General features: G+C 42.4%; 1 protein-coding gene across 1 annotated transcript; it reads left to right on the top strand.

Moving 5' to 3' along the window:
• The first annotated feature begins 22,850 nt into the window (after positions 1–22,850).
• LOC126174883 (GATA zinc finger domain-containing protein 14-like) lies at positions 22,851–25,019 on the top strand. The gene has a single exon (XM_049921342.1). The coding sequence runs from the start codon at positions 22,851–22,853 to the stop codon at positions 25,017–25,019; it is 2,169 nt and encodes a 722-aa protein (XP_049777299.1).
• Positions 25,020–25,706: the final 687 nt, after the last annotated feature.

Below are 25,706 nucleotides of genomic sequence, written 5' to 3'. Positions count from 1 at the left end.
ATGAAAGAAGATGGGATAGGCCTTTGTTCGGCAGTGGGACACTAATAGCTAATAATATTGATTTAATCGCATGAAATTAATGTGTTTCGTCCTTTTCAAAGAAATACGGTGTAACGAAGAACGACATTTTCTGTTACACATTTTTTTTCTTTCATTGGGTGTTTTGTTCCATAGTGTCAAATGAAGAGTGTTATGTCATTTTCTCTTTTCAATTTTTTTCATACTAATTCTTCGAAAGGAATCTTCGTTTCCAGTGATATAATCTCTCAGATCCACAACACCAAAGATCATTTGTGTTACATTCTACTTCTTTTTACGGGTTTCGTAAATTACTGTTGCAGGCAAAGAAGATAAACTCTTCACTTAATATAAAAGTCCGATTAAACACCAAGCAAATTTGAATCTGATTCACTAATTAAATAAGTATTATCCTGTTTTTCCTCGGTATAATATTTAGTCGACCTCTCACCCAATATGTCCGCAGCTCGTGGTCGTGCGGTAGCGTTCTCGCTTCCCACGCCCGGGTTCCCGGGTTCGATTCCCGACGGGGTCAGGGATTTTCTCTGCCTCGTGATGACTGGGTGTTGTGTGATGTCCTTAGGTTAGTTAGGTTTAAGCAGTTCTAAGTTCTAGGGGACTGATGACCATAGATGTTAAGTCCCATAGTGCTCAGAGCCATATCACCCAATGAATTCATATCTGCAGTCGATAAGACGCTTAACTCGCATTGTTAGGAAGATACGAATTTAGTCATGTTTTCGGTGGTATCCCTAAATCAATTTACTTGAGATAGTTCCTGAACATACGACAATTTCGCCGCTAACCTCTATTCAAGTTAACTAATCCCTCGCCAAAAACAGGTTTAAAACATTCCTTACTTTAAAGAACAATATGCACACAATTATATACTGTGAGTCACTGAAATTCCCAGACCGTACGATTACAGGATTAACAGACTAAAGGAAGCCGTGAAACATAAGCCTGGAGAGCAATAATAGCAAATCAATGTACCTGTTAACTACGATACTCATTCACAGCGGAGTTCGATTAATGTGATGGCTGAAACCTTTCTAAATGCTGATCATTCATTCCATCCCACTCATTGAATTTATTACTTTTCTTCTATGATTGGATTTTCGTCAGTCTCGATATGCTCAGACTTCTGCAACACAAATGCCCCACAGCATTTAAATTAAGCATTTAAGTTGTGTTACCTCCTTAGAATGTTTTCTTTCGTGAAACTGAAATACGGGGTGTAGCATAAAGCACATGAACGTGGTAATACTGCAGTGAGAAATGAAATGTCAAATAGATGAATAAAGCGAGTGACTTCGATAGAACGCTGTTCACACTTTGCGCACAGCTTGAAACTTAAGCCTTACAAGCATTTGCCCCATTTTGTGAGTTTTTTTGTAACTGCCATAGTGAATTACTGTTGCTACAACGAGGAGCAGTTATCTTTCATATGAAAGTAGCATAAAAGTTTGCTTATAATTATCGTATTAATAAGTAGCCTTTTATATCATGAAACACGTTGGGATACAGTGGAATGAAGGTGTAAGGACATAGAAGTAATTTTGGTGATTGTTTGTCTATGTCTTTAAGAAATATAAATTTAGTTGTATGATCGAGCATACTGTCAGTCAGTCCAACAAAAGTACAAGCATTACGAGCAGCATTAATCTGTAGATAAGATTTGTTCACAACAGTCTGAGTTATTTCTTCTGTTTTAAACAAATTTCCAAATCAGTATGTTTATTACAATCACAAAAGGAAGCTATACTAGTACTACCCAAGATGTGGAGTACGGCTATGTACGATTAATATTTTACTTTCACAAACTACAAAGTAGATTAAAAATATAGCACCAGAAAAAAAAAACCAGAGGAGTTTCGTCCTCAGAAAGATTTCAAAGTCGTCTCAAAACACCGAAGAATGTTTTGGTAAGGAGAAGTCTGTAGACGCCGCAACAATGAATGACCCCTCCATGAAAGCAATGCTGATTCTGTGTGTATGTGTGTGGGAATAGGAAGTGTGAATAATGAACCAACACAGTGAATGCGATTAATAGTATAAGGAACAGGCATCATTTACTTTATTTGTGTGTGACAGAGTCTGATAAGAAGAATGACACGTATTTTTTAATGTTAGTTCGGTTTCTTTTATATTTGTTCTACTCTTTGAATTTTGTCAGGCGATAATTACGGTGCTTCTCTATAAGAAATAAAAAATGAACAAAGAAAATGAAGAAAAATAATGGACAAGCGTATAGTATAGACAATTAATTTGCTGCATGTTTATATTTGGGGGTTTCTTTCCATGGCACCTGAGAGAGGAGAATAAATATGTTACTAACTCTGATGAGATGTGCAAAATGTTGACCGATATTTTCTTATCTACAGCTGACAAACCGAATCAAAATTTCTTATACCGGTGCCACAATCATTTCATCATTTTCTTCAGCACGCTTTCCAAAGAAACAAGAGAAGGTTAACTTAATGACGTGAGATTAGTAGGAAAATGAGTTGAAAATTATGTTTCTGTAATGTACAGACCGTAATGTTATTATCAAATTTCAAGTGCGATAGAAAATATTTGTGTACCGTACATGAGCTGCGTCTTTGGTAACTGCGTAACACATTTTGTGAGATAGCTATTATCTCGGAAACACGTAAATATTCTCCTTTACACGAGGAGAGAAAAGAGGGAAAGTTTGTAGCTACAGGCGAATGCAAAATAGAATAGTTGGCTATTTCTCTGAGTTTAGTTCTAATAGTGCCTCATCAGTTGACCACAAAATACATATTTTTTCTTACACGAGATAGTTGGAAGTGTTGATAAAAACCGGCGGCCACATGGTGTCTTCTAGAATTTAAGAAAGGCTTTTGAACGTGGAGACCACCTTTTATTGCTAAATAAATTAGTACACTACGCGATTTAGGCTAAGGCATTCAGCTGGTATCAGTTATCCTTGAGTAATAGGAAGGAGGAAGTTCCTTTACGTATTTACGTAGCTAGAGACAAGCTAGCGTCCTTCTGATGCTCTGTGACGTTATTTGTTCGTAGATCGACTTTTTTTCCTCATATAAATTGATCAACTGCATTTCTAACTTACAGTTATAAGGCTGATTAATTTGAGGATGGCAAAAGTGTAATCGTTAGAGATCGATGATAGGAGACGAAAAATATACTCACCAGCAACTGAATCATTGTAGCGTGTAACACACGTTTGCATCCGGATAGCCTTCCCACGCCATGACATAGACTTCTACGTCTACTCCTGTGCTCGGCAAACCATTGTGAACTACGTGGTAGAAGGTTCTTCCCATTATACCATGTATTAGATTTTCCTTCCGTTAACATTTGTGCGACAAAATTTTTGCTTAAATACCTTTGGGCGTACTGTAATTAATTTAATTTTGTCTCGTGAATCCCACGGGAGAAATACAAAAGAAATTGTATTAGATTCCTAGATAATTCAGTTGATACTTGTTCTTAAAACTCCGAAAGTACTCTTTGGGGCGATAGCTGGCCTCTGTGGCCGCTGGTGGCCGAGCGGTTCTAGGCGCTTCAGTCTGGAACCGCGCGACCGCTACGGTCGCAGGCTCGAATCCTGCCTCAGGCATGGATGTGTGTGATGTCCTTAGGTTAGTTAGGTTTAAGTAGTTCTAAGTTCTAGGAGACTGATGACCTTAGACGTTAAGTCCCATAGTGCTCAGAGCCATTTGTACCATTTTGAACCTCTGTTTAGAGTTTTCCAGGATGAGGTTTTTCAGAATTTCCGTAACACTCTTCTGCGGGTTAAACAAACCGGATACCATTCGTACTGCTCTTATTTGTATACGTTCAGTATCGCTTGTTAGATCTATTTGATATGGGTCTCACAACACCTTAGCACCCGTCACACGAGTGTTTTGTAAACAATCTCCTTTGCACACTGATTGCATTTTCCCAGTATCCTACCAATGAACCGAAGTCTGCCATCTGCTTTAATTATGACTCAGCCTGTGTATTCATGCATCTTAATACCCTCAGGTAATCGTATGGTTTTACAGATCCTATACTGTAGCGCTGTGTCTGTGCTACACTATGCAACCCGAAGCAATGTACCTTCAGACATGCAACAGCGCGGAAACCAACAGCCGCATTTCAGTTAAGAACTGAAGGTAAATTGCGATTATGGTTCCGTGTCAGCTATACAGTCTTTTAGAACAAATGAAAATTTGTGCCGGACTGTAATTCGAACCCTGATTTCCCGCTGACCGCGAGCGGCTGCCTTAACCACTGCGGCTTTCCGACTATCCGAGCACGCTTAGTGTCTTAACCTGTGCGGGAATCACTGTAGTATAGGGCGAGCACTAGGGAATGTAGACACCAGGACAAGTGGAAGTTTGGGCAGCTTCTGGAAGCGGCACGGTATCTCAGCGTGTTCGGTCAGAGAGCTTTCTACCCTCTGTAATAAAAAACAAAAAAATTAAAAAAAACTGAGTGAAATATTCGCCGACGAATAACGAACAAAAAGAAGAAGGAAATCGGTTTTGACGCCCCGTTCGGCACAAATTTAAATTTGTTCTGATATATTCTACAGCTGATGCGGAACCAAAAATCACAATTTGCGAATCATATCTTTATTGATCCTAATTGTGACTCATTGATATGTTAGTCATAGGGTACTATGTTTAAGTGTTTTGCAAAGTGCGCTATTTCAAATTTTTGAGAACTTTATGCACGTTGCCAATATTTGCATCTTTTTGAAATTTTAATTAGGTCTATTAAGTATTTGTACCGTTTTTCCATAGCACTTCATTATAGGTAACTGCGTTTCTGCAGATAGGCCGAGGTTTCAATCAATAATCTAATCTCGACCTCACGATCCCTTCGGGAATGATTAAAACTGGTTTTTGAAACTTATTTGATAGACTTCCTCGCGACAGTTTACCTGTATCTTCAAGAGTCTGCCAGTTCAGTTTCTTCAGCAACTCTGTGACACTCCATTTCATGTCCTTACAAAGTGGTACAGTCAGGTATTGTAAGAGCTGTCCCATTTCAACTGTGATTCAGTGATTCTATAGTCATAGGATACCACATTTATTCGTTTCGTGAAGTGTTCGATTTTACATTTTTAAACATTTAAACATGTCGCCAATTTTTGCACTACTTTGATATCTTATCAAGATCTGACTCAATATTTGTGCAGCTTCTTTCAGACTGTACTCCATTTTAGACAGCTGCTTCATCTGCGAAAGTCTGTAATTAGCACTAATACTGATCGCAATATCATTAATATACAACATGAACAGCAAGGGGCACAACAGACTTCCATGGGGCACACTCGAAGTTGCTTCTACATCTGTCGATCATTTTCCACACAAGATAACTTGCGCTGCGTCTTCCCTGCCAAAAAATCCTGTCCACTCACACATTTCGCTTGGTAATCCATACCATCGCACTATTTGATCATAAGTTTAGACGGGATGCTGAGTCAAATTCTTTCCGGAAATCTGTATGACTTTCTTGTCGCGTGGCTTTCAGTGTGTCATGTGAGAAAAGACCGATTTGGATTCCACATATTTGATGTTTCCGGGATTCGTGCTGGCTGGCAGTGAGAAGCCCATTCTATTCGAGATACCTCATCAGCTTTAGTACAGGATATATTCTAAGATTCTGCAAGAAATAGACGAGAAGGATATTGGATAGTAGTTTTGTGGATCATTTCTCCTATCCTTCTTGTAGACGGGTGTGGTCTGTACTTTCTTGTAACTACTGGGCACGGCTGTTTATTCGAGGGATAGACAATAGATTACATTTAACAAAAGGGACAACTTAGCTGCAAAACTGGTATAGAATCTGATGGGCATTCCATCTGGCCTTGAAGCTTTGTGCAATTTTAACGATTTCAACGGTTCCCCAACGCCACAAACTGGACTCAAATTCCGGAAGACGACGTTCAAATCCTCGTCCGGCCATCCAGATTTAGATTTTCCGTGATTTCTCTTAACCGGTGTAGGCAGATGGCGTGATGGTTCCTTTGAAAGTGTACGGCAAGTTTCCTTCCCCATTCTTGTCACAGTTCGAGCTTGTGCTCCTTTCAACGTCACTGACATCAATATCTATTTCAGTTATCTTTTCAGTGGTACAAGAATTACATATGGACAATACCTCTGGGCTGTTCTTTGTGAAGGAACTATTGAAAATAGAGTTCAGCATTTTTACTCTTTATTTGATAGAGTCAGGTTCAGCTCTTGTCTCGTCCGTGATTGACTGGACACTAATTTGGTGCCACTGACAGCCTTTACAGACGACCAGAATTTTTTTTTTGGAGTTTGTGAAAGATCGTTAGAAAAAATTTGTTACGATAGTCACTGAAGGCTTCACTCATTGCCAAAGACGTTTCGTTCAGCATCTCTTTAACTATTGCCCTAATTTTTGTGTTAGACGTCATTATGCCGTAGTCTCTGTTTCTTTAGAAATTTCTTCAAAGTGACTGAACACCATGAAGAGGTCTCTCCCATCGTAACTGTGCTATATGGTATCCTATTGCACCGTCAACTATTCTTTTAAACTTGAGCCATCGTTGCGCTATATGCTGTTGTTCTAAGAAAAAATTTCAAGTTCTCCATTGAGACATGGAACTACTGCTTCTTTGTCTAATTAGTTGAAACCTACGAGTTTTAGGTGCCCTTTGTACTTTGGTATTAGTTGTTACAACTGGCTCATGATGACTGATACTAGTTTCGAAGTGAGCATTTTCAAGGAGCGTATATCTATTTGTTGCAATTATAATTGAAATACACACATCAAAAAAAGTTTTGCATCACCTCGTTTCCGAGAGTTCCGGAACCTGTACAGAACATTGGAATAGAGATCAACATAAACATCATATCCGCCCTTTTTATTGCTCATGAAAACCCCACATTGCACGTTGTACCACCACACAGCGAGAGTTCCATAGGTGGTGGTCCAGACTGCTGTACACACCGGTACCTGTAATACCCAGTAGTACGTCCTCTTCCATTGATGCATGCCTGTATTCGTCGTGGCATACTATCTACTAGTTAATCAAGGCACTGTTGGTCCAGATTGTCCCACTCCTAAAACGGCGATTCGGCGTAGATCCCCCAGAGTGGTTGGTGGGTCACGGCGTCCATAAACAGCCCTTTTCAATCCATCACAGGCGTGTTCGATAGGGTTCATTTCTGGAGATCATGCTGGTCACTCTAGTTGAGCAACGTCGTTATCCTGAAGGAAGTCATTCACAAGATGTGCACGATGGGGATGTGAATTGTTGTCCATGAAGATGAATGCCTTGCGAATAAGCTGTCAATATGGTCGCACTATCGGTTGGAGGGTGGCACTCACGTATCGTACAGCCGTTACGGCGCCTTTCATGACCACCAGCGGCATACGTCGGCCCCACATAATGCCACCCCAAAACAGCAGGGAACCTTCACCTTGCTGCACTCGCTGGACAGTGTGTCTAAGGCGTTCAGCCCGACCGGGTTGCCTCCAAACATGTTTCCGACGATTGTCTGGTTGAAGGCATATCCCACACTCACCAGTGAAGGGAACGTGAAGCCAATCCTGAGCGGTTCATTCGGCTTGTTGTTGGGCCCATCTGTACCACCTAGCATGGTGTCGTGGTTTCAAAGATGGACCTCGCCATGGACGTCGGGAGTGAAGTTGCGCATCATGCAGCCTATTGCGCACAGTTTTGAGTCGTAGCACGACGTCATATGGCTGCACGAGAAGCATTGTTCAACATGGTGGCGTTGCTGTCAGGGTTCCTCCGAGCCATAATCCGTAGGTAGCGGTCATCCATTGCAGTGGTATCCCTTGGGCAGCCTGAGCGAGGCATGTCATCGACAGATCCTGTCTCTCTGTATGTCCTCCATGTCCGAGAAGGCAATTAGTAATGTTTCATGGGCTGTCTTGTCATAACCAGCACTGGAAAAAACTGTAATTTTCCGAATTGATTGTCGGATGATTAAAATGTCCTCCGGTGATTACAGTATGATTGAGGAATTTAAGCGCAAGCGAGCTGAGGTTTTCTCCCAAGTTTTCGGTTACATCAAGGGGCGAGTCTGGCGGTCGAAAGAAGGATTCAGGCCGGCCGCGGTGGTCTAGCGGTTCAGGCGCTCAGTCCGTAACCGCGCGACTGCTGCGGTCGCAGGTTCGAATCCTGCCTCGGGCATGGATGTGTGTGATGTCCTTAGGTTAGTTAGGTTTAAGTAGTTCTAAGTTCTAGGGGACTGATGACCACAGATGTCAAGTCCCATAGTGCTCAGAACCATTTTTGAAGGGTTCAGTTACACTTTTATGCCCACCCCTGACGCCGAGTGTTGCCCCACCAATCTCGCAAGCAGGTTCAGTTACTATCTTGTTGGATTTGAGTGCCTTGTCTTCTGGGACAAATACATCGGCCGTGTCCTTTCAAAGGAATCATCTGGCATTTGTCTGGAGTGATTTAGGGAAGTCACGGAAAAGCTAAATCCGGATGGCCAGATGCGGATATGATCCAGAGCCCTCTCGAATGCAGGACCAGTGTGCTAAGCACTGCGTATATTCATTGGTCTATTATGTGGACTGGATGGAAAATCGCCTAATCTAGAAAACAGCCATGTGCACCTCACACACAATCAGCTACCTGGGTAGCTGTCTCTGAGGTGTAGTGCACACTTGACCCATTTAGTGGCACCGTACATTTCTCAACAGTATGGTGCAAGCTTAAGAAATCACAGCCTAGCTTGTTATAGAACCTTTGCAGTCTCTTGTTCAAGTCTTCCACTTGACCCAGAACCAAGGACGACGACGTGTTCTGGGTACAATGCCGTAAATGGTGAGCTTCGTTGAAACTCCTTGCCACGAGTAAAGCTGGTAATCTCAACCCTTTTTGTTACTCACTACAATGATCCAAGTGTAACCTCGGAACCTGGCTGACAGGAGTAGTTCGTTTTAATGAGTACCATAATTTGCAGATGGTTGCGCCCTTTTTTACTAAATAGCTGCCGGAATAGCCTTTTCATCATGACCAAGGAGGCCCCCAGGCATGGAAACAGGGTACACCTAGTGTTCCTTCCACCACTTGCTTCCATTTCCCTGAGGGGTACCATTATTCGTCGTGCGTTTGAACTGCCGACGAATAAGAGACCTCTACCCATTTTTGTTCACCTCCTCTTGACATAGGACGCAGCAGGTTTCCCAACAGGCAAGATGAGTCTTACTGGCTCAGTTTCGGTTTTAGTGGAAGACAACACTCGAACTTATTGGTTATAGGGATGATATATACACAAGGGTCCCAACACACTTTCGTGGTACATGCTTGTATTTCTACATCTGTCGATGATCTCCACCCAAGGTAATCTGCGTCATCCTCCGTACCTAGAAATAAGTAATTCTCAGACGAGTCACAAATATCGTTTGATTCTCCCGAATATAGATTGGTTTGGTGCAGAGTGAAATGCTTTTCGGATGTCAGGAAATACTGAATCCATGTAACTATCTTCACGAGACACCCAAAGCACTGGAGAGAAAACTTATTCCATGTTTGCTCAGTTACCACCCCCCAGCTTATGAGATCTGTCGGAGATGGGACATATTCGCAGATCTCGTTCTATGCTGTCCCAGATTTATTCAGTAGGTCAGGTAACCTTGGTAGTCACACAAGCACGCTCACTATCGTGTAGAGTTTCTCACCCATCTCTAGAAAATAGGGTGGTGCACGTTGTTTCTGGCTGCGGTAGCGGCCTGTCTAGCACTGCATGCGAACAACTGACGTGTATGGTCAGCACGTAGGTTCCTGTATCAAATGGTTCAAATGGCTCTGAGCACTATGCGACTTAACTTCTGAGGTCATCAGTCGCCTAGAACTTAGAACTAATTAAACCTAACTAACCTAAGGACATCACACACATCCATGTCCGAGGCAGGATTCGAACCTGCGACCGTAGCGGTCGCTCGGTTCCAGACTGTAGCGCCTAGAACCGCACGGCCACTCCGGCCGGCGTTCCTGTATCGCTCGCGTCTAGTAGATAATAGAAATCGTATGAGAAGCTCTCTTTCATTCTACGTAAACATCTTCCCTACAAGAATACCTTCTTCTTACGCTGGAAAAGCGATACGCCTCACCGAACGGCTAACAAATTATGACTATGAGACATACGGAATCGTGAAGGCAATGGAGCAACAGAATGTTTCCCATCTGCTCTGATTCTCTCAGTGCCCTACAATCTTTACAGGCGTATCCACTAAAAATAAATGATTTAGTATGACCAAGTCGCCTTCCAGCAGAACCAAAACAAGGCAAAGATGCAGTATCCTGCTGGGTACTGGGACACGTTGGGACATGGGAAAATGATGCAGACGACAAATCAGCCAAGGAAGCGTGTAGATGAAGCGTTGTGTTTTGGTGTGTCTCTCCACCGCACACTATCACAGCACTGTAGAACAGAAGGATAAATGTGTTAGATAAGTAAATGGTTTGGTGGACGCTTCGCAGTTGGACGGAGTACGCCTAATTTAATCTATAATTATCTCCGCGGATCACGTTATGTACACCTTGATATCAGAAGACTACAACATTACAGTTTCGACGGTAAAATCAAGAGGACAAAAGTAGGAACATTACGCGTCAGTGAGAAGACGAGTGGTAGGAGGCACTAAACATCAAATTGCGGTCGATCAAATCGACCAAGCAGGCGTGGCGAATCTCATACCAGCACCATCGATGGAAGGAAGTGACGCTTACTAGGCTACGGATATGGCACTATCCATTGACACACAGTTTCCTCCTCCGGCAAGGCCACCCACCAATATGTGACATTTGTCGAATACCGCTTTGAATAAAACGTATTTTAACAAAGTCTGTTTAATATGGCGACATAAGGGCAACTCTCTGTTTGGCTGGAGACTTGACCGCTGTCTTTTTTGGCTATGATAAAAGTGTTATAGGCGTTCTACAGTTTTCTGAAGTGTCGGGTCTCCTAGTACCTAAAAGGATGTGGAGATGATATCACTCGGCTCTGAATGAATGGCTCGGTCTGTTCTACAGTAACTGGGCAGCCGTCCACGTATAACACAGAGTCCTAGCATTTTTATTCCGCTGATCCTTGTTCCATTAGTAGCGTCTCTAGTCAGGAACAGTACAGTTTTCCTCAAGTAAAAATATGGCAACCTCCCACAGGAGATTGCTCAACACAACCGTAATGCTTCTGCGCTTATTACACGAATCAACAACGAAACGCGCCGCTCTCCTTTGGATAAGCTACATCCTCTAATAAATATACGTGGTAAATAAACATACAGCATCCAAGAATCGATCCAAGGAGATCTTTGCTAGCCAAGTCTATCCGTCCCATTTTTCAAATGAATTTCAGTCTAACGTGTGATTTTTCTACAAACCATTTTATGTGATTATAGCACTTCACGTCACTACCGATGCTCACTTCCAGGTGTTAAAAATTGTTACTGTTTCCTTTGATGTATTTTCAATAACGTAATCAAAAAATAAGAAGTCTTTCCACGTAATTAATATGCACTAAATTAACTTTATTCATTTTGGTTGAATACAAGTCCCTGCACCAAGTGTTAATCCTCTACATGTTACTAACAGATTCGGACGTTACAACTGTCCTATATGCAGCTACTTCATTCACAAGCAGCCTCATAGTGCTTTAGACCGTATCCTTCAGATCATATACATACACTGCCTGACAAAAACAGTGATGCACAAACAATGGGAGGAGGAAGTGAAATGAACCTTCACAGGTTGAAAGTGTATGAGATGTTATTACAGTGATTAAAAATTCGAATCAAATTTACAAAGAAGTTAGCAGTATTAGCCCACTGATTAGTACAACGTTCCACCTCCTCTGGCCTTGACGCATTCCCTGATTCGATTGCGAAGGGTGTCACGTAGCCTTTGTGTCCTCTCTTGAGGCAAGCTGGTTCACAACTGTTGTAACTAGCCCTTAATATCATGGATACTGGCTCTTGGACGTTAACTTCCTAGCTGGTCCCACACATTTTCTGTTGGGGACAGATCTCGGGATCTTGTTGACCTTGGGAGTACCTCAAGTCATGCAGACAATCCATAGAGACACGTGTCATGTGTGTACAAGTATTGTTCTGTTGAAAATGGCGCTACGATACTGTTGCGTAAGAGGTAACACATGAGGATGCAGGATGCCGTGAGGATGCCATCAGAGTTCCCCCAATCACTGTGAGACATGACCTGAAGCCATACCCGTTGGGTTCCCACACATTGACTATGCCTATCCAAAACATTAGAAGAATGAGATCGCTTCTCAGCTCGCCGCCATACTCGCCGGCGATGATCATCAGAGCTAGTGCAGAACCACGATTCATGGCTGAACAGAATGCGGCGTCATTTATCAGCAATCCATGTTTCCCGACCACGGCACCACTCCAGACGCAGCCATCTGTATTGTGGTGTCAACAGAATCCTACCTATGGGACTGTATTGCCTAGTATGGCTCCTGATAGCCTCCGAGCAACGGTGCAGGATGTTGCCGGGAGTCCATCAGGTCTTTCCGGATGGCAGGAGCATGCGTGAAGGGGTTACGATGTTCCTGGTGCACAGTATGACGTTGCTCCCTTGTTGTCGTCAGACGTGATCGAGCGGAACGTTGAAGACGAGTACGGCTGCCCTCAGGAGCCGTGAAGTCCAACATAGGGCCACTGTTGCATCCGAATGCCCCTCAAATTTGGATATCTCACGTTTCGACGAGCCAGTCGAATGGAGACCCATAATGTCAGGTGATGATAACGCTGTTTCACACGAACATGCGGCATCTCAGTGTCTTTGACAGTGATAACTTTTAACGCCATTCACGTCCCTTATACACGTTGCCACGCTTGGTAACTACACTAATCATGTACAAAAGTAATCCACTCTGGTGGCCGTTACACCTGTCAGACAGAACTGCAACTCGTTAAATATCCGCCGATGGTGTGTAAGTGTACGGAATTAGCTTTACATCTGACGATGTCTTCTGGCCGGCCGGAGTGGCCGAGCGGTTCTAGGCGCTAGGGTCTGGAACCGCGCGACCGCTTCGGTCGCAGGTTCGAATCCTGCCTCGGGCATGGATGTATGTGATGTCCTTAGGTTAGTTAGGTTTAAGTAGTTCTAAGTTCTAGGGGACTGATGACCTCAGACGTGAAGTCCCGTAGTGCTCAGAGCCATTTGAACCATTTTTTTGATGTCTTCTGGGTGCTTCACCTTTTTTGTCAGGTGGCGTATGTCGTGAACACAAACGCACTGTAACATTTCCTCAGTGTCCTCCAGAAATTATTTTTACACTCAACGATTTCACCCCTTTAAGAATTTCGTCTTGAGTTCGTTGTACTTGCGAGTTCTGGATCGTGTCACAATGCTGCTGTAAAATTACGTATTTTGTCCAATAGGTGACAGTGCAGAATAGGCATCGAATGCATGTCTTTCAGTGTAACCAGGGGGAAACAATACGAGTTTAAGGAGTATCGGGTCAGCTTCGTGACTTTACTTCAGTACATCCGACTAGGTAGAATGGATATGTCGTTCTTTAAGAAGTGAGATAGTAGACGTAAAAGTAACTAATTTACTACCGATGAGATGTCTACATCGAAACCTTTAGTAGTCGCCAGAATGAATCATATGCTTTGCAGCAGAGTGTACATAGCAGTGAAACTTACATGCTAAATAACGACGGTATGCCCAGATTCGCTTGTACCGCGGGTAGCTTCATATCAACTGAACTTGTCGACGAAGTGTCGAGGCCAGTGGAAAGCATCACCTTCAAGCGCCTGTTCGGTATTCTGGCATAACATGTAGACATTCATCTGCATACACATACTAATACTTACTGCGGAAAGAAATCACTTGAAGTATGGTTCAGCTGTAGCCTGGCAAATGATTACAGAATGAATACAATAATGACACTTCCTGACAGATTAAAACCATATGTCGGCTCACGATTCTAAAGTTTCATTGCACCATAAATTCCATTTTAGACTAAGGAAAAACATTCCGGAAGCAAGCTATAGACTGCAAGCAAGGTATTCTCCATCATATTTTTTGACCTATGATTTCCACTCGACGTTGATTTGAAGGGCAGTAGTGGTGGGATATGGATGAGTAGGAAGAGAAACTTGGAGAATGAAGCCATGTTTCAAATTCTTAGGAAAGTTCCTAGGTTCAGTTGGTAAAGTCTTGTCCACCAAAGGCAAATGTTTGATATCGAATTTGTATCTGTGAGAAATTTGGTATGGGTAGTTTCGACTTTATGCATCCATGTTTAAATGTGGAGAGAAGTGTTGTTGGTAAGAAAGATGTGATGTCGGTAAGAAAGTTCGTCTCTCATATTTATTATCGAATATGGATTATGGAAGATGCTTGTGTATTGATTTAATGTGAGATAGTTACTTATGCCGTTTGATTAATGAATAAATTATCCATCGAACTTTCTACCTCACGAAAATTGGTAATTAAGCTCAGAACGTAGAACGATGTACATTACTGCAACAACAGAAGAAAAGGTAACCTTTCGTTATTCTTCGTTGAAAGTAGACTTATCTCAAAATGGACAGAATAACGATGCTACTTAAAATATTTTTTTACTTGCCTAGAAACATAAAAAAGGCAGTCAGTTAAAAATATTTTTTTACTTGCCTAGAAACATAAAAAAGGCAGTCAGTTAAAAATTAAACGTACATGGACATACATACATTCAACAATCTAAGGAAACATTGTGTCTTGCGATATACATAGTGAAGATTAGAAGTAAATTAAAAAAAAAATTCTGGTGTATCTCTTCCTATTGTATTGAAGAACATCTTCAAATAGATTCGTAAAACTGGTGTTTATCGTTCTACTGTATTAAATCTGTAACATTAAATTTCATAAATTTTAAGCCCAGGAGTCCACTTCTGGGGGCCCACAGAAGATTATTCATGAAATGTAGTGTAAAATCATTTATTAGCGAGCTCCAGAACTTTTTCTCTCAGCAACTCATATGTAATAGAATAAATTTTATTTAGAAATGTGTAGTTTTGTAGTGAAAAGAAAACCTTGAATTTGTGTTTCGCTTGATAGTAGAATAAAAGTTCCTTTCACTACAAAACCGACAAGTTTCTATATAAAATTTATTCTATTATATTTGAGTCACATAGTGGGGCCCCCAGACCTATCGTACAGACCCCTTTTCTCGAAACAGTGATGTTGAGGCTGTCCAAGTGGAATGTGTTTTAGAAAGACCTTTATAAAAAACTTTAAAATCATAACGTCACACTGCTTGAAGTCTGCAGAAAGATAAAAGAATCCAAGTCAACTGTAGAATTTTACGATGGTGCTGAGCCACAGCCATGCAATGCTTTTTGTGATCCAGACCTCGAGCAGAACAGACGTATTCCTTGGGAGGCACACCCTCTGGCTCTGCTCTCCATGACCGGCCACCAGCTTAACTTAGCATGAACCGTCTCCCCTCCCGTTGCCCATTTATTTAGTTGTTCGACCGGCCTACATCTGGTAATTTTCTACCATAGGAAAGCCCCTTGTATCCCGTACACTGAAATATCTCTTTATTTGACTTAACTTCCTATTCTGTCATTTAACGTCAGCCCTGGATTTTCACTTGATAAGTCCTGATCATTCGATCTCCTGTACATTGTTGACTTAAGCGGGATACAGTAACATCACTCTCTTCCTTTCCTGTACTCACTTGTGACACCACTTCGTACGTGTTGAACTTGGTCATGATGGGAAAATAATCGGGAAGCGGGACGTCTGGTGGTGTTAGGAGAAAACCTTCGACGGAACAGATCGTTTCCAGTTATCAGTGGTTGTTTTATTTCTCAATTTTGTCATATGAAAGACAATTAAAATGAAAAATTCCAAAAAATTATGAAGACCTGTATCTCCTATTAATAAACTTGCTCACCTTGCACATTTCCTCGGCCGGCCGCTGTGGCTGAGCGGTTCTAGGCGCTTCAGTCCGGAACCGATCTGGTGCTACGGTCGCAGGTTCGAATCCTGCCTCGGGCATGGATGTTTGTGATGTCCTTAGGTTAGTTAGGTTTAATTAGTTCTAAGTCTAGGGGACTGATGACCTCAGATGTTAAGTCCCATAGTGCTTAGAGCCATTTGAACCACTTGAACCACATTTCCTGCCCATTCCGTGAGAGCCGTTTCACGGATCCTGAAAATGTTAACTGTGTGAAGGAAAGCCTATGATAGATGTTCTCATTAATAACATTACTGCACTAGAGGCACCATGGGAGACATATCAACTTATTGAAACATCACTGAGAGAAAATGGCTTATGATACTGAGGGCGCAGTCGGTTTTGGTAAGATGGCGTTTGCTGATTGAAAAGCGTGGGAAAGTTCGTTTGCTTCGTTGGTGAACGGGGTGAAATGGAATAACGTGTTTCCTTACGCTACTTACGGAGCACGGTGTGTGCGTATCCATTCCGCCAATGAAAACCCGGTAGATACCAGTAAACCGCTTGCCGCCCTGTATTTCTTGCCCTGCCGCCACGTTACCAACGTTCTGCATGTCTTCTGTCGAGGAGTGGCCATCCCAGGATAATTTGAAGTGAGTCGCTCCGACTGTACTTAATACGCCTCCCTTTTTTCCATCCAACAACGAGGTGTTGCTCCTCCGCTGCCACAGTATTAAATGCTTAATTCTACGCTGGTTTACCTTAAGGCAAGGGCGACGTCTTGGTGTGTCAACCAAGCAGACGACCGATGTCTTGAAGGACGGAACAATGTATCGATGATCAGTCACTACATGTTCCGGCAATTCTAGACCTCCGACACAACTTCCGTTACCTACACCAACTCCCTGCCGACCCCTCACAGCGCGGCCTCCGAGCCCTGCCGCGCTCCTCTCAGCCGTTGTCCGGCTGACCGCCGGCTTTGATATCAGTCGTCCTCGTAACACCGCCCTAACGCAGAAGGCATTGCACGAGCAACCCCACATCGAGACCCATCTCACAGTGGCACTTCTCTAATTTTCCTTAATTTTGTAACAAGTTGTATGTGGCCATCCCATACACGACTTTCACAAATATCAAAACCGGATAAATTCAAACAATTATTTGATATGTAAATCATGCCCCTTCTAAATGGTCAGCTATAATTCAATCCCTCGAGTATTTCGAAGGTTCCATATTACCTTAAAGGTTGACAGAACTTTCCACGGGAGCCATTTAAATTTCCCTTCATTTTTATAATTTCTAACTCATTTTTAGAATTCGTAAAACGGCTCTCGCAGAAGGAAATGTGCATGATGACCCTCTTTATTGATATAAAACCGGATTTTCAAAATTTTTCGAATTTTCCACTTTAATCGCCTTTCAAATAACATACGGTACTGCCTTTTTGGTAAGACAATGGCTGAGCCTGAGCTGGCGTAGTATCGGATGTTTTGCGTAACACCCACGCTCCGTCCACGTAAACACTGCCCCACGGTAGTACCGCTGATTAGGAGCGCTGTGCTGTCCATCAATATGAGGACGCGGGAAGGGGGGTGTGGTGGGGGGTGGGGGTGGAGGCGATCACATTGGGCGCGCCGGGCGGGTTGGTGAGAGTGCGTCGGTATTGAAATCGCTTTCTTGCGTGCTAGCTTCGTCCGTGACCTGACTTGTCCACTAGTTCCACCCATTGGGGGCGCAATGTCTCTCAATTTAACTGCGGCAATCTCTTGTTGCCATAGCGAGTTTGAGTTTAGTGCACCCTTAGGCGTAGGCTTCTGGAGAAATAAAACATCCACTGGTGACCGGAAACGATCTTTTCTTTCGACGGTTTTCTCCTAGTCACCAGACGCCCCGCTTCCCACCATTCCCGATCCTGACCAAATGCAGCACTTAAAAAGTGCTATGGATTAACTTTACCTCAGATGACGTGTTACTGGTCTAAGAACTTTTAGCATTGTGCTCGATAATGGCATAAAATCCGAAATTTAAATAGTATACAAGATAAATTTAGTAATATAAAGTCAAATGGCGGTTTTTTTCTTTCAAAGATTTTTGCGGGATACAAGAGATTAAGTACGTTTCAATAGAGAGAGAATATTTTTCGTCAATTTTTTTTTTTTTTTTAGTATAGCGTGACAATTTGAAGATATCATCAGAAGATATTATGTACATTGGTAAACAGAATAGTCACCCGAAAGAAATTTTGTAGGGTCTGATGATCTTTTTTTTCATGTTGTAGTGAAAATTTTTTCTTACATCATGTATTTTATGAAAGACAGTTCAAGATATATTGACATCCACAACGTTATGAACATCGACCAACTGTCAATATACATGCGGCCAGGCGATAGCAGCGTCACCTGGAGCGCGATCTAGCTGAGTTTGACCGAAGGCAGGTTGTTATGGCCCGGAGACTCGGCACGAGCATTTCGGAAACTGCATGACTTGTCGGATGTTCGAGCAGTGCTGTAGCGTTTTCAACACCTGGCGAAACGAAGGTGAATCCACGTCCAGACGTTGTGGATTTGGGAGGCCATCCCTCATTACCGATGTCGGACGTCGTAGGCTGGGTAGACTGGCAAAACTGGTTAGACGGCGGACGGTGGCAGAACTAACATCAGACTTTGGTGCTGGGCAGAGTACAAGTGTGTCTGAACATAAAGCGCATCGAACACTCCCATCGATGGGCCTCCGCAGCCGATGACCCATGCATGTGCCAAAGTTAACTCCGCGACTGAAATTACCACGTCATCATCGGCACTGGACGTTGGCGCAATGGCAGAGGGTTGCATGGTCTGATGAATCCGATACCTTCTTCATCGTGCCGATGGGAGGTCGCGAATCCGTCGTCTTCTAGGGGAACAGCTCCTCGAACCTGTACTGCGGGACGGAGACAAGCTGGCGGCGGCTCCATTGTGGTCTGGGGAACATTCACGTGGGAATCCATGGATCCAGTGGAGCTCGCTCAGGGCACCATTACGGACAAGGAGTATCGTACATTGGTTGCAGACCACAAACACCCCTTCATGACGGTCATGTTTCTAGACGGCAGTGGAAATTTTCAACAAGATAATGCGCCCTCTGACGAGAGCAGAAGTGTGATGGAGTGGTTCGAGGAACACAATGGTGAGTTCCAATTGATGTGCTTGCCCGCCGCTCGCCAGGTCTGAAACTGGTAGAACACATCTGGGATGTGACTGAACGTGGCATCAGAGCTCATCGCCCCCATCCCCAGAATTTACGGGAATTAGGTGACATGTGCGTGCAGATGTGATGCCAGTTCCCTCTAGCGACCTAACAAGGCCTCGTTGCTTCCATGCCACGACGTTCCGCCGGTGTCATCTGTGTCAAAGGTGGACATTGTGGTTAAAAGGTAGGCGGTCATAATGTTCGGTCTAGTCAGTGTATTTTAACAATACAAGAATTTATTATTTTAAAATAGCTGCGATGTTTTCCTTTACATATTTTTGCAAAAGAATACATTTGTCCGATTTCAGCAGAAGATCATATGTGTTCAGAACGTTTTCTTTTTCTAACAACCGTCTTGTACTGTCTTTGTGTAAGTTTGGCACTACAAATCATTTCTGCAACTGTGACGAGGGAACTGCAGGCACAGTACGTCTTTCGATGCGACCTAAGAAAAATTAATGAAAAGGGAATTAAGTCTGGGCCTCATTTAGTGTTCTATTATCTAGATATTTCTTCTAAACTTTTATGTCACAAAGGAACAATCAGAAAAACCTGTGGAATAAATAAAAAAATGGGTTTGATACAAAATTATAAGAAAAAAATTACTTCTAATTTTAGAAAAAATGCCCTTTAAGTTCTAAATAGGAGAGGAGTGCCTATTTAAAACATTTAATTTACGGAAAAGATTCTTCTCGCTAGAACATTTATTTCAAGCACATTCATAAACCTAAAAAATCCGTTCATTTCTTCATAAGTTGTTCAACTTGTCAGTGGCAGGAAATTATTTCATAGTACAGTCCAATCGGTGCAAGGTAACAAAAGGATCATTCCTTGTCAAGTGGCCCAAATCTGAACTGGGTCGTCAGTCTCCAGTTTTGATGTATCTTTGCGTCTTACATGCAGCTATACCAAATTGCAGTTCGATAAATAGTATGCTGCGGCCCCTAGCTACGCTTCTGTAAAGACCAGTTTTTTCCATATCAGATACGAATAAATCACCAAGTTTGTTTTACTGTTGATCGTGATCCAAGGGGACTCCGTCGTAGAAAATTGGCGACCCTGCTCAACGTTTTAGGTACGACAGCCTAGTAGTAGAACGTGTGCTCAGTACACAGCAGATTTATTGCAGCTTGCTGTGAAAGTACCTCATAAACCTAGTCGTTACAGATTTGGATCGTGTTTTATCAGCTTGTATCGTACTATAAAAATGACTTCCTGGTGCTGATTTTTTTCCCCATTTGCAGCTAGCCGGCATGTCATAAATCTGTGCACGTAGCGTATATATGTTCTGAATTTCAAAAGGCAGTATCGTAAAAGGATCATCCCACATTTGATTTTTTTTGCACCGTTCAGAAGACCTCATTTTAACTGGTCAGGAAAAGTTTGTTTCAGTTTTGTAACCAGTTCAGAATTAACAAAGAAGTTCAACAAAACGCAGTGATTGCTACTACGCGCGGAAAATTATGCAACTTCTACTGTTTTAATTTTCTCAGCCTTTTACTTCTAGAAATGTTCATCTGTTTATTTAGCTTATTTCCGTCCTGTTACGTAATTGACTAAACACTATTTACCACATATGAACATGCAGTTATGTTCAGATGAAAATATCCAGCTTCCGTTTAAAAATATCTAGTGGAAGTTAGAATATAACTGTAGATTGACAGATGTTCAAGACAATATTTCAGTGCAATTTTGGTTTTGCATATAATTGTGCATGCCACCTGACAACATTTTACCATTCTTTCTGAGAAATCGAACTCTTGCATCAGTTCTTTTATGCTACAGCTTTGAGGTAATAATGTTAAAATTTGCAATTTTTCTGAATGCTTTGACAACTACAACATTTCTTTCAGTTCTTTACTCAGCAGCCTATAATCTAAGCGGTCAGGACATGCCTTAATTGTACTAGGCGTTAGAAAATCTTTTGGATCACAGCCCCAGCAGCAACAGTGTTGTGTGCAATTGGTTCTCGACTTTTACTTATCTTTTTTGTATACGCTCTAGAGTCCCTCGTTGACACCCTTGAAATTTCAGATGAGAGATCTCAATAGCAGTTAGGCTAGTGTTGAGTGACTCCGATGGTCTGACTTTGATTAAACTGACTCAGCTGTAATGGTTTTTTGGTGCAATTTGTTTTCGAAATTTTGGGCATGTTTTCTGACCGGATTGAATATTGCTTTTTGTTATAGCTTTCAACTGATCACCTCTTTCCAAAGTAACACCTCATAAGTCTTTGTTCACAGACTGACTCTTTAGACTAAAAGTATTACAACAGACTCTCCATAGACGTTCAGGCTTATCAAAAAGCAATGCTCTGTGACGACAGCATATTTTGGCATTTTCACCAAGACGTAAGTCTCTTCTTCGATTAAATAATTGTTGCTGTGGTGCTAAAAATTCTTCCATTTCCTTCAAACATTTTTCTGATGCAAGTGTTACCAGGTGACATGCAGTATCGTCTGAAATATATTGACTGGAACATCCATCAAGCTAGTTGAATTCCAAAACAGAGAGAAACAACCTAAATGAGCAGATAAACATTTAGAAGTCAAAGGATGAGCAAATTAATTTCTACTCTATAAAAATAAAGACAGCTGTAACAGATTTTACATCATTTTCAAATGATTTTCTTCATTATCTCTAAAGTGGTTCGTCTCAAAAATGAAAAAAAAATCATTTTCCTGATCAAAGTGCTCTCCTTTCAGTACCGAGAATAAAATTGAGTGTGAGACGATTCTTTTGAGACACAGTCTTTTGAAAATGAGACGAAATTGCTGCATAATTTTTTTTGAATCGGCTTTAGTCTCGTATAACTGAGTCATTATTTGAGTAATCAAGACGCTTTATGACATGATGGCTGTCTGTGATCGAGAAAAAAATCAACATCAGGAAGTCATTCCATTATAAGATACAAGCCGCTGAAAAGTGGTCCAAACTTTTCACGGCAAGGTTTATGAGCTACTTTAACAACAAACTGCGAAAAATCTGCTGTACGCTGAACCACACGTACAGCAACGAGGCTGTTGTACCTGAAAAGTTCAGCAGAATTACTAAATTTCAACGTGGTAATGTCCTTAGATCGTGAGCAACAGTAAATCAAACATGTTAATTTATTCGTATCTGTCGCAATATGGAAAAAAGCTGGTCTTTACAAAAGCATAACCATATTACTTGTCAAGCTGTAAATTGGCATGGCTTCATGTAAGACTCATACATACATCCTGTAAAAATTTAATCAAAATTGAAAAGGGTCAGTTAGGACCTTTAGATCACGTGGTATGGAACGACCCAAAAAATGGTTTGACAAAAAAGTTCCATTTTGATGAGCTCTTATCGAGGATATAAGTTTATAAAATCTTTACATTTGGAACTTTTACATTGATTTGGTTTCTTTCTAGAAGGTTTCACATTACATAATGTCGAGTTTATTCTTAAATGCTGAGACTAAAATCCGTCCTGCCATCCCCTAACATCCCCTCCTCCCCAAAAAAGAGCATGTATGCATCATTTTTGTGTGGCGCTGAAACATAGCACTTAGTAGTATTTGAATACAAATTATGTTTAACAGCCTGTAAATTGATTCCTGAGCATCACTGCATTAAGTTCTATAAATATTCCATGGACATGTACTTATCTAAAAATTAAATTATCATTTTTCAGTAACAACATTGTACTGGTGCAACAGTCATGGCCACAGACACCAGGATCCGCTCAAGTGTGCTGAGCAGAGGCTGCCGCTGCAGCAAACGGGACGGCTTACCACACGAATGCCGCTGTCCACCAGAACTCAAGGGTGACAGTCCACAGATTGGCGCTGGAGACCATCCATGTCCTCCGCCGGAGCCACAGTTCCAGCAGGGTGCTGGAGCCGGAGACGCCTCTCAGGACTACTGCCAGCAGATGCCTTCAGACGGCTACTACAGTGGTGGCTCTGTCCCCACCACACCCCGAGACGCAGCTATGCCCCAAGGGCAGAATGCACAGTTCGGAAATCAGGGAGATAACGAACCACAGCACCAGGGGCACAGCAATCCGGGAATAGGACACAATCCACATAACAGTCCTTTGGACAATGCTGTCTATAGTTCTGGCGATAACCAGGTTACTGATGCCACTCATCACCATAATAATCCAGGCCATATGAACACTTTTGGAAACCCTGGTAGCCAAGTGGATGGAGCTGGTAATTTTCCTCATGTACACTCTGACAATCCACATGGACAGTATGTACCTGCTCAGGGTAATCCTCATTCACTCAGCAGTCCTCGTGATGCAGTTCACAATAACCCACATCACATGAGTCATGGCAATCCAGGAACCGAAATTTCACATGGAAATCCCCATCAAATGAATCCTAATTACCTGCATGGAAACCCCCATCAAGCTGAACATGGTAACCCCCACAATCCTGGTCACAACAATCCAGGAACTATCAATAATCCATACCATGCTGGACATGACAATCAAATGAATTTCAGTAACCCACACTCAGGCACTCATGGTAATCCTCATGCCACCAATACTGTCAATAACCCACATATGACACACAACCCTGGGCCAATGGAGATCTCAAATAATCCTGGTACTCACATACAAGGACAAACTATGGGAAATCCCCAAGCAATGAATCCTGGCCACCCACATCATGCTGGTCATGGAAATCCACATCAAATGAACCCTCATTCTGGTCATGGAAATCCCCATCAAATGAACCCTCATTCTGGTCATGGAAATCCCCATCAAGCGAATCCCGGTCATGGAAATCCCCATCAAGCGAATCCCGGTCATGGAAATCCCCATCAAGCGAATCCCGGTCATGGAAATCCCCATCCAATGAACCCTGGCCACCCACCTCATACCGGTCATGGAAATCCCCATCCAATGAACCCAGGCCACCCACCTCACACTGGCCATGGAAATCCCCATCCTGGTCACATGCCACACCATGGCACAAGTATGCCTTATGATGCAGGTGCCGCTGGAGAGACCTCGACTTATGGTAACCCTCATGGACAGTATTCAGGCAATCCACATGGAGTAAATACTCCAAATCCAGGTCATACTCATGGTAACCCAACAGAAAACCATAATCCTCATTCAGGTTATCAGCATAATAACCCTCACCAGACCTCAGGGAACCCTAGCAAGGCACCAGACTATCCATATGAAGGGTACCCACCACAGGTACTGCCCCCAAGTCCTAAGCATAATCAGATGTACCCATCTCACGCAGCTCACGGACATCACAACCCTGGTACAGCTCACCAGTTTAATGCAAACAATCCTGGATATGCCCATCACATGGGGCATCATGAAAACTATGGCCAACAGTATCCACCAAATGCTAATAACATGCACAATCATCCAAACAACCAACATTACCCACATTCAGGCAACATGCATAACAATCCAAATCAAATGTTCCAACATAATATGACCCACTCTCATTCTCAAGGTGATGTTGTCCATAATCCACATCAATATAATTATCAACACAATCCCAACGTGCATGGGGGAAATCCTCATTACGGCCATCAGGGTACATCTGGCGCTGGTGTTCACAATCCTGGTACCCACATGGGACATCCACACCATCAGGGACCACATGATACCATGGGAAATCCTCATATGGGGCACCATGGCTACCCACAAAACAATATGCAGGGTGGTTTCAATCCTCATGCTTCACCTAGTCAAGTCCATAATTTCGGCATGCATGGCAATCCAGGTCAGTGGAATGCAAACCAGGGATACCAACAATTCCAAGGGCAACATGGCTATGGGAACCACCCTGGTGGCGGTCAGATGAATACATTTAACAGTCAATCACATTATGGTAACCAAGCAGCATATTAAACAGCCATGTGCGAATTATCCTCATCTTCCTCCTCAAAGTGTTGTGTACAGTGCGTTATTACGAGTGTATAAATTGTCTTTGTGTCCAAAATTAAAACTTGTGAATTGTAATTAACTGTTCTTTGATTTCTAGATTGGGAAACAGTCATCAGGAAGTATGTAAGATTGTGCTAGTGAAATTTATTTATAGAGCCGTTTACACATTGCTAAAAACTTTTGCAGTATTTCGATAAATTTTAGTACTGGAAAGAGCATTGAGAGAATCTTGAGGAAGAATTCTTCTACTTTTGCATCTTCACTGATAGGATGAATCCTTGAGAATTGTGTCAACGTATTATGTAAAGGACTCTGCTGAAGATGGCTTGGTAATCACCACAGCCGTCCACTTATCTACGGATAGTTGAGATACGCTGATGAGCCAGAGTTTTATGACCACTGCCGACAACACTGCTACCTTATAGCGCTGCGAGCGTGTGGCGCGGTAAAGAAAGTGTCTAAGTGGCGTAGAGGCGGACGGAGAATCATCCTAGGACGATATGGGCCGGAAAAAGGGAAATCCACTGACATAAGCGACTTTGGAAAAGGGAAGATTGTTATGACCCTGCACCTGGAAACGAGAATCTCGAAAACGGCGAAGATGTTCAGCTGTTTATGCGCTACTGTCGTGAATATCTATGGAAAGTGGTT

The sequence above is a fragment of the Schistocerca cancellata genome, chromosome 1 (assembly GCF_023864275.1).
Source record: "Schistocerca cancellata isolate TAMUIC-IGC-003103 chromosome 1, iqSchCanc2.1, whole genome shotgun sequence".
Taxonomy (NCBI): Eukaryota; Metazoa; Arthropoda; class Insecta; order Orthoptera; family Acrididae; genus Schistocerca; species Schistocerca cancellata.
Note: the sequence above shows the minus strand (reverse complement) of the source record. Positions and strands in the feature narration are given on the sequence as shown.